This window comes from Tursiops truncatus, chromosome 9 (genome assembly GCF_011762595.2).
Source record: "Tursiops truncatus isolate mTurTru1 chromosome 9, mTurTru1.mat.Y, whole genome shotgun sequence".
Classification (NCBI taxonomy): Eukaryota; Metazoa; Chordata; class Mammalia; order Artiodactyla; family Delphinidae; genus Tursiops; species Tursiops truncatus.
The window spans coordinates 83,709,367-83,718,827 of NC_047042.1; the positions used below are offsets into that span (position 1 = coordinate 83,709,367).

The 9,461-nt window shown below is 45.7% G+C and overlaps 1 protein-coding gene across 1 annotated transcript; it reads right to left on the reverse strand.

The window, feature by feature from the left end:
• Positions 1–5,261: 5,261 nt before the first annotated feature.
• On the reverse strand, positions 5,262–8,724 carry KLF14 (KLF transcription factor 14). The gene has a single exon (XM_033863276.2). It carries the CDS (start codon positions 8,596–8,598, stop codon positions 7,615–7,617), a length of 984 nt encoding a protein of 327 aa, XP_033719167.1. The 5' UTR covers positions 8,599–8,724; the 3' UTR covers positions 5,262–7,614.
• Between the last annotated feature and the right edge of the window lie 737 nt (positions 8,725–9,461).

Sequence of the window (9,461 nt, forward strand, 5' to 3'; positions counted from 1 at the left end):
TTTTTAAAATTGTTGTGTCCTAAACAAGAAGGTCTTTATCCAATGATTATAGCTTCCAGCTTTTTTATAAGCTTTAATAGCTTAAAAATGTTTAGGTCTTTACCATCTGGGATTTATTTTTCTGAAAGATTTGGGATAGAATGTAATCCTGTGTTTTATTTTGTTGATTTATTTAACTGAAGAGCCAATTGTCTCAATAAAATTTACTGACTAGTTTATCTTTTCCACACTGATGTGAAGTGCCTTATCGCTTATATGTCAGCTTCTATAGTCACAAGTCTATTTCTGGGTTCTTTATTCAATCCACTTATTTGTCTATTCCTGCACATTACCACATTGTTTTAATGACCATAGCTTTGTAGTATTTTGACATCTGGCAGATCAACTCTCCCTCCCTCCCTCTCCCTCCCCACCTCCCATGATCTTCTGTAATATTTCCTTGAAAAAGTTTCATGAAAAATCTTTTTGCTGTTTTGATTGGAATTTCATTAAATACATAAATTTGATAAAAGGATGGACATCTTTTTAAAAATTAATTAATTCATTAATTTTGCGGGGGGGGGGGCTGTGTTGGGTCTTCATTGCTGCATGTGGGCTTTCTCTAGTTGCAGTGAGTGGGGGCTACTCTACGTTGCGGTGTGCGGGCTTCTCATTGCAGTGGCTTGTCTTGCTGCAGAGCACAGGCTTCAGTAATTGTGGCACGTGGGCTCAGTAGCTGTGGCTTGCAGGCTCTAGAGCGCAGGCTCAGTAGTTGTGGCACACGGGCTTAGTTGCTCCATGGCATGTGGCATCTTCCTGGACCAGGGATCAAACCCGTGTCCCCTGCATCGGCAGGCGGATTCTTAACCACTGCACCACCAGGGAAGTCCCAAGGATGGACATCTTTATAGTATTGAGTTTTACCATCTACAGGAACATTATTTATCCCCATTTAGTCATATTTTCTTTTACATCATTCAGCAAAATTCTATAGTCTTGTCTATAAAGGTTCTTTATGTTATTCATTGCTACTGTATATGGATGGAATCACTTAGTCTATTACATTTTCTGATTGATGATTGCTGGCATATAGGAAAGTCATTGATTTTCTCCTTTCTTCAATTAATGTAGTGAATTATATCAACAGAGCTCCATTATTGAATTAATCTTGCATTTCTGAGATAAATTTAACATTATCATGTTGCATTATTATTTTCATTTGCTGCTGAAATACAATTTCTAGTATTTTATTGTACTTGGGATTTTTGCGTCCATCTTTATAAATAAAAAGTGGTGTATTATTTTCTTATCTTTTATATATCTTGTTTTGGTATTAAGGTTAGCTTAACTATTTAACATGAAGTAAATTGGATAACTTTCTCTTTCCATGATTTAAAGCAATTTATAAAATATGGAAGTTACCTGTTTCTTGAAGGTTTAGAGAACTTGCCTATATAACCACCTAGACCTAGTGCCTTTTTTGGGGATAGATCTTTTACTACTGTTTCAGTTTCAGTTTTTCTATATCTTCTTAGACTATTTTGAAATTTTATATTTTCCTGTAAAATTAGCCATATATTTTTCAACTCTATTGATATAAAGTTGTTTGTATTATTCTCTTATAATTAGGAAAATCTGCTCATGCATTATGATTTTATGTCCTTTTTTATACCTGATAAATTTTTGTGCCTTCTCTCCTTTTTCTTAATATTTGCCAAAGAAATCTATTTTTAGTAGGCTCTTAAAAAGTGTTTCAGACCACTCTACTCACTTTCTTTTTCTGTTTCACTAACTTCTGCCTTTATCCATGGCAGTGTTTTTTCAAACTTTTTTCATTATTACCCCTCTAGGAAACTTTTTAGACCTCTTTTCCCTTAATTACTACTTTCTTCCCCCTGCAACCCGCAACCTTAAACCACACATATAGTACGTATCTGTTTATGTAGTAGGGTCTTTTGAAGAGCCACAACCATTGTAATAGCTAACATTTTTTTCAGCCCTCAAGAACCGATTTTCGCTCCCTTGGGGGCAATATCTTTTCTACTGAGAATGCATTGCCCGTGGTAATGTCTGTTTCTACTTTCTTTGGGGTTATTTATTTTCCTTTTCTTCTGAGTTGAAAGCTTGTTCGTGCACTTCCAATTTTTTTTAAGTAAAAAATTGAAGGCTATAAACTGTACTTTCTCCCCCAGTGCTGTTTGCTTGCATCACAGAAGTTCTGCTGTTTTGTACTTTTGGTTTTCATTCAGTTCTAAATTTTTGTAATGGCCGCTTTTATCTGAGTTATGTAGGGGCTTGCTTTTATATTTCCCCATACATGGATTTTTGGGTAAGATTTTTATTGTATTTTTATGTGACTGCCTACCTGGAATTTGTTGAAACTTTCTATCTTACCACATGGCCAACTGAAATTCCTGCAATCTTGCAAAGTTTGATGTTTTCTGTAGGCTTTTGGTAGACACTTTTTTATCAATTTAAGAATTATTTTTGTTACCAGTTTGCTAAGGTGTTTTTACTTTTTATTTTTAATTATTCTTTTATTGAAGTATAGTTGATTTACAATGTTGTGTTAATTACTGCGGTACAGCATGCTAAGGTGTTTTTAAATTAAATCACAAATTGGTGTTGAGTTTTAACAAATACTTGTTTTGGAACCAATTGAGATGATCATGCTTTTTTCTTCCTAATTTCTATTAATTTGATTAATTACTTTAATATATTTCATGTGTCTCATCTACCCTATGCTTTCCCTTAGAGGCCTAACTCTGTACATTCTCCAAGGCATATTTGTGTTCCCATTTACAATGATAATATCACTGAGACTAAGCTAAAAATGTTAGAAGTAATACATCTATATTTTCTTTAACCTTCTAATATACCCATCTTAGGGTTGATGGGATGATTTCCCATTGCTTTCTCTACAGATTCAGGTAGGTACCTCTCAATATTTCCCTGGATCTGAGATCCCTGGTGGAAGTGGGCATTTCTGTTTTCTCTCTGAGAGCTTGCTTCCATTCTTCTGTTATATCTCTTCGGGCTCTAATTACCTCCTCTAATTAAGTAATGACTAAACTACCACCCTCTTCTTTAGTTCCATGGTAAGATCATTTGGCTCTGCATCATTTTCATTTTCCCATTTGTATTGTCAATTTTTTGTGCCCTTTAAGAACACAACCTTTCTTCTAAAGAAATCCTTTTCTTCCTCCAGATCAACTGGCCTGTCTTCCTTCACTTTTCACCCTCCCTTCTATTTTGACTTCAAGGCCTGAACATATATTTGAAACAAATACAATTCTTACTTGATTTCCTGAAGAGACCTACTTCCTAGGAAGAGAAGAATCCAGGCACAACACTTTTTAATACTCTTCCTAGCCTTTGGAATTACAATAGCATTGCTTCTCTCTACCCCAAACCCCCATATAACAAACATTTGCATTTCTCTTTTTACGTTTATGATTAAAATCCACCATTCCTCTGTGAATGAAAACACAACTTGAGTTCTTGAAATTCCCGTCAGGGCTCATATAGTCAACACATCAGGCACTTGGGACATAAATGCAAGGTGACTCTGAATACCCATGTGAATTAAAGAAGTTGGCCCCTTCCATCAAGATTAGCCCAAATTGGGTGAAACTAACCTAATGCCACCTGCTAATCTCCAGCACAATTTAAGGGCTAGACTCTCCCAAGTTTGCTGTAAGTACACATGGAACTTATGCCATTAAGTTCCTTAAAGTCCTCGTCTGCAATTCTGGCTGAGAATAAATGGCAGCACAAATTTTTCCATTCAATGGTGCCTTTCCCTTCTGCAGCAAGCCTGTCTCAACTAAATCTATGTGAATCAAGATCAGCCACACTGACCTGTACTTTTGCAAAGCTCTATGTCCAGTACCTCTAAAAAAATAATGACTTGCCTATGGACGTTAGCTACCATAAGCTGCTAGAACTTGAAAAGGCCAAAGAACTAAAAGGCCCAAGATCACTACAGCACTAAACCTGTGCCCTTGCAAACCAGATGTTCCATCTCTACACATCTTATTTTGGTCCCCTAATTCCAGCCAGAGTGCCTACTTCTCAAGACTTAATAGCCAATGCATATTTGCATGTGTTGGGGCTTAAGGGGGAAAATTAATCATATCCATTTCCTTTCTAAGTTCTCAATCAACTAGGTAACAGATACAAGAATCAGACCAATGAGGATCAAAATATCAGTATTTTGTTGATGAGGCTGTACCTATAGCCAAAATTGGGCTTTCTAATACCAACCCTCCACTGCCTTTCCCACCCTTCCCAATTCCTCCTATTGGTATTACTCACCCAAAGAATATAGAAAGAAAACACTTACCTGGGGAGCTGCAAGGGGGAATGGCTGTTCCAAAAGTGGAGACACAGAGAAGTGCTCTTCAGACCTGCCTCTGGAAAGCAGGCCTGGGCCTCAGGAGGTGTGCTTACCATATGAAAGCTGGATCCGAGTGGAGTGGGTACATATTGCAGGCAGAGGTACAAAAGAGAGAAGAGAGCTTAGAAAGAAAGAGAGAGAGAGAGAGAGTGTGTGTGTGTGCGTGTGTGTGTCTGTACATGATGACCCTCTTCTGTATGTCTCCATCAGAGAACACAATCTTCCTTTGGAGATTAAGTAAGAGGTAGAGACAGAGGCCAAGAGTGATATTCCAATACAGTTTCCTACTTGGAGGAGAATAGGGAAATAGGGACAAATGACAGATTCTTGTCCCTGTGGGTGGGGCAAGGCCTGTACTCTTCATCCCCTCCCAGCAGGGGCAGGGGATCCAATTCTCTCATGCCCAAGGTCTGACCTGGAATTCAATCCCAGCTCCCAACCCAGATTTCGGGAAGACTTCTATTAAAACATTCTGTTACTAGGTCATTCCTACATCAGAACTCAGGATGGTGGGAGTCGGGCAAGAGCCCAGAGGTTCAGATTGACCACAACCAAACCCCAGACATACTCACTTGCTGAGCTCCATCTGATGAACAAAAAGAAGCAAAAGAAACACTAATAAAACTAGGAAGACCCTTTCAAGGTATTTCACTAATAACAGGTCCTCACGAGCTGTCTGGCCACTGGAGTGAAAAGGGTAACAACAATAACCAAAGCTAAGAAAGATCAGCCTACTAATATTACCATTGTCTGTCTCCCTTCCCACCACCCCAAGTCCTTGGAGCAGTCACTGAAAGACATGCTACATTTAACTTGTCAGAGGCCTTTCCCAGACAAAAGTCCCCAAGGTACAAGAACTCAAATAAGGACACTACTTGGGAGATTGAAAATCAAAAGTTATTTATCAGAGGGTGATTGGAAAAGTCACGCTTTCTCGAGCCCAATTCCAGAATGGTCAGTGGGAGTCTCTCTCCTGTTAGCTTCATCGGTCCACCTACCCAATGGTAGATCTTCTACTGAAGGGGACAAAAGGGAAATCACAGTCCTCAAGGGGGCCCCAGAGTTCCCTTCCTATCAAGTCCCAGCTGAGGAGACAAACCGAACAAAGGGAAGACTCTTTCCACCACCAAAACCCACCTTCACAATTGTGGGCCTCCTATTCCCACAAGTAACTCAAGGAAAGCTCCACCTACCCTGCTCAGTCCTCATCAGGAAACACTGAACCTCTTCATACCCTTTGAGTCCTTCCTAAATACCCTTCCTTCACTTAGTGTAGGGGCACTTATTAGAGTCCCAGTGTTCACATCACTTACTCTCTCAAGGAAGATAGAGTGCCCAGGACTAGAAACTGGCATTGAAAATTTATCTACCAGATCAAAAGGTAAAGTCTCTCCCAAGATGCTAAAGAGGCATTCCCACTTTAAGTCCACATGGTGTGGAAGGAGGGAATGGACTCAACCTGCTAAGAAAAGGGCTTTGGGGTTAAACACAACAGGCAAAGGGTTCAGCGGGGACTGGACAGATGAAGGAACGTAGAAATGATAGGGAATAGGGAAGGAGGGGATCCTGGTGGTAGTAAAGGAGAGTGGTGCCCTTTGACTAAGGGCCCAGATGGGGTAACTAAGCATGAGGGAAAGAGTCACTCAGAAGGCCAGATAACTAAGTTCTAGTCATGGCTTTTGCCAGCAACTCAGCATGTGACTTCGAGCTTACCTGGCCTTCAGTACCTTCATCTGCAAAACAGGGGAAAGAGGTTTGTTTAACTAGATGCCTATTATGGTCCTTTGAGAGTCTGGCATCCTCCACAAACGTGATTGGTGGACTATGACAAGATATTCAGGAGGGGGCTAAAGAGGACTTTACCAGAGCAGGAAATGCCTTTCAGCCCCATCTCTAATGAAAGGGTCACATGTATACACATTCACACATACATAAGCAGAGTGGCCAACAATTTCATCCATAGCAGCAGAAACACTTACAGAGAAAAATAAATACTGGTGATGCTCAGTTCCTGCACTGGGGGAGAGGGGTCCTGAGGATGTAACTTGGAGGGGCTCCAAGGTCAGGGGAGAAGGGTCCTCCTATTTGACAGTAACTTTCACCTTGCTGTCCCTTCCCCAAATCCAGAGCAGCTAGCTGTTTGAAAGAAGCCACTCCCACCTTCCCCTCCCCAAACCACCAACTCACCTGTTGCAGAAACAAAAATGCACAGACCCCAAGGGAAATAACCCCCTAGCTAGCCACTAAGAAATGAACAGAATCTACCACACCTGAGGTTACTTGGGAGTGTGGCCAGCTGGGACCCAAAACCCCTATTTCCCTGAACGTTAACAATGGTTCTGAAAGGTCTTGGTTTGGACCTATCTCAACCACCGTCACTTGGGTTTGCCCTCTTGGTGAAGTGGGAACTAGCCTGGATCACCCTTTTATTTCTGGTGCATTTATGATTGTTTCCAAATTTTTAAACCAATATCATTGCGAGTGAGCCAGGAAGTTACTTCCCCAAGTAGCACTTCAAATTAGAAGAAAAGCTACGACACAAGTGCAGGGTTCCAACCCTTGCAACAGGACCTGCAAACAGGCTCGCACCACCCCCCAGACACCAAGAAGCATCTCCCAGCCATACATCCACATGGACTCTTACATGGCCTCTCCTAGCAGAGGTAGCTGGCGCAGTTGGGGAGTGGGGGATATCAATCTCCTATCAACCTGTGATCCCTGTTTAAAATACACTAAAAATACATTAGTAAACATTGCTGTTTACAGAAATAGAAATCATTTCTGTTTCCAAAGGCCTCTCACCATCCCAGTCTTGGACATTTCCAAGACTGCCACCCCTGACACCCTCTCCAAGGTCCGCCCTGGTGGGTGGGTAAGACACTAGAGTCCTTTGAGACTGAGAGCTCCTCAGGCACCTGAGAATTCCAGTTTCACATCTCTGGTTCCCACGGAAGGGAGACTCTTCAGGACTCTGGAGAGTACCGGGGTTCATCCCTTCTTATCAGTTCCTGGGGGCTGTCTTGAGGCAAACCCCCCTTTTTTGGATGATATACGTGTTGTAAGCATTCCTGCTATTTTCGGGCCCACAGTCCCTCCCCAGAGTCCAACGTGCCTGCCTGGACCCACTCTCAGAGCGGAGAAGCCAGTCTGTGCCTTGGTCTAATCACTCTGGGAAAGAGGGATGGGCAGAAAGAAAGCAAGGACAATGGTCTGGGGGATCGTCCTTGAGGGGACAACTAACAGCAATGACTGTCAGACAAGCAGGTGGTAAAGCTGAGCACCTGCCCGGGGACGGAGCCGGAGCTGTCCACCAGGTTGGCGGGTTGCGAGTCGACGCGGGGAGTGCGACGGCGCCCCCGGTACTCGATCATGTCGGGATGATAGGCTGGGTGGCGGCGGGCGTGCTTGGTCAGGTGGTCGCTCCGGGAGAACTGCTTGGGGCAGAGGGGGCAGGAGAAGCGCTTCTCGCCCGTGTGCGTCCTGTAGTGGCGGGCCAGCTCGTCGGAGCGCGTGAACTTCTTGTCGCAGTCGAGCCAGTCGCAGGAGAAAGGGCGCTCACCTGTGTGGGTGCGCTGGTGGGACTTCAGATGTGATGACTTGTAATAAGCTTTGTTGCAGCCCGGGAAGGGGCAGCGGTGGCGCTTGGCAGCAGGTGTGACTGGCCTCCGACGGGGGCCTGGACCCGTGGCGGGGGCCGGGCCCGCCCCAGGGGCCACGCCGGAGACCGCGCCAGGGTGGGCAGGCACTCCCGGGATGGCTGGCGCGCCAGGGACCGCGAGCGCGCGGGAGGAGTGCATGGGTCCGGAGACCTCGGCCGCGCTGGTGGCCGGGATCGGCTTGGAGCACAGGGTCGGGCCGGAGCACGGGGTCGGGTCGGAGGAACCGGACGAGGCGCGCAGAGCTTCCCCCGAGTACTCTCCAAAGCACCCCCCAGAGCCGCCGCGCAAGTCAGCCAAGACGCTTGCAGCCAGCAGGTGGGGCGCGGCGCCGCCCGCGCCGGGGCTGGGGGCGGGGACCTGGGGGAACGGGGGGACCGACACGGGCCCCGGTGGCCCCGGACGCGGCAGAGCGGACTCCGGCGGCGCCGCACCCACCTCCGAGCTTGCCGCTCCGCCCGCGCCCTCGGGGTCCGGCAGGCGGCGGTGAACCACGGCACCCGCGGACATGGACACCAAGCACTCGGCGGCGAAGTAGTCCAGGCACGCCACGGCAGCCGACATGCTGGCACCGCCGGGCCGCCGGCGCGCGCCGTCCGAGCGCGGCCGGCCGCGGGCGAGAGAGTTCTCGGGAGCGTCCGTCCCGCAGCCTCGGAGCGAGAAGCAGGAGGCCCGGTGCGCGCCGCCCGCCACCCGCCGCCGCCGCCGCCGCCGCCGCCGCCGCCGCCGCCCGCGCGGCGCCCGCCCCGCCTGACGCGCCCCTGACGCACCGGAGCCCGCGGGGGCGGCGGGACCCGCCCCGGCCGCAGGACACCCCCTCGGAACGCGCGGCCCACCGGGCTAAGTCATTTTTAACAGCCTAAGAAATTATCTTGTCTTCGCGTTCTTGCCTCTGCTGGTGAGCCAGGTAATTTTAATAAAGAGAAAACTCCCCGATCGTAACTTCTGGGCAGCCTGCCGGCTTCGCTCCCCCTTCGTCCGCTGGTCCTCCGCCAGCTGGGTGTCCGGCGGAGTCCGAGAAACTTTTTTTTTTAAGGGAAAAAAATGCTTATACCTGACATGTCTTTCGATTCATAATTACGATTGTTAGTTAAGCGGGCTGGAATTACATTTCACTTCTGTTACCGCTGTCAGATCGAATTTAAAATATCCCCGAGTCTTCATCAAAAAAGTTTTCTCATCTAACAGTTCCACTGCTAACCCAGGGTCCGTACCAATTCCCTAAATAGAGCCACTACGTAGCCATTAATTAATAGCATTTTGAACCAGAAACATTTTTAACCTTGAAAAAAAGCAAAGAATCCCCTCATGGTTGAAATTGAAACTTAAAATCCTTTGAGTAACGATTTAACTATTCAACCAAAGAAAGAAAAATGCATGTTTAAACTGCTTTAACCTGTCACAGGCATACAAACAAATTTCCACGC

Bases quoted from the DNA above. Each gene is read 5' to 3' on its own strand.
- KLF14 (XM_033863276.2), bottom strand. From the start codon at position 8,598: ATGTCGGCTGCCGTGGCGTGCCTGGACTACTTCGCCGCCGAGTGCTTG.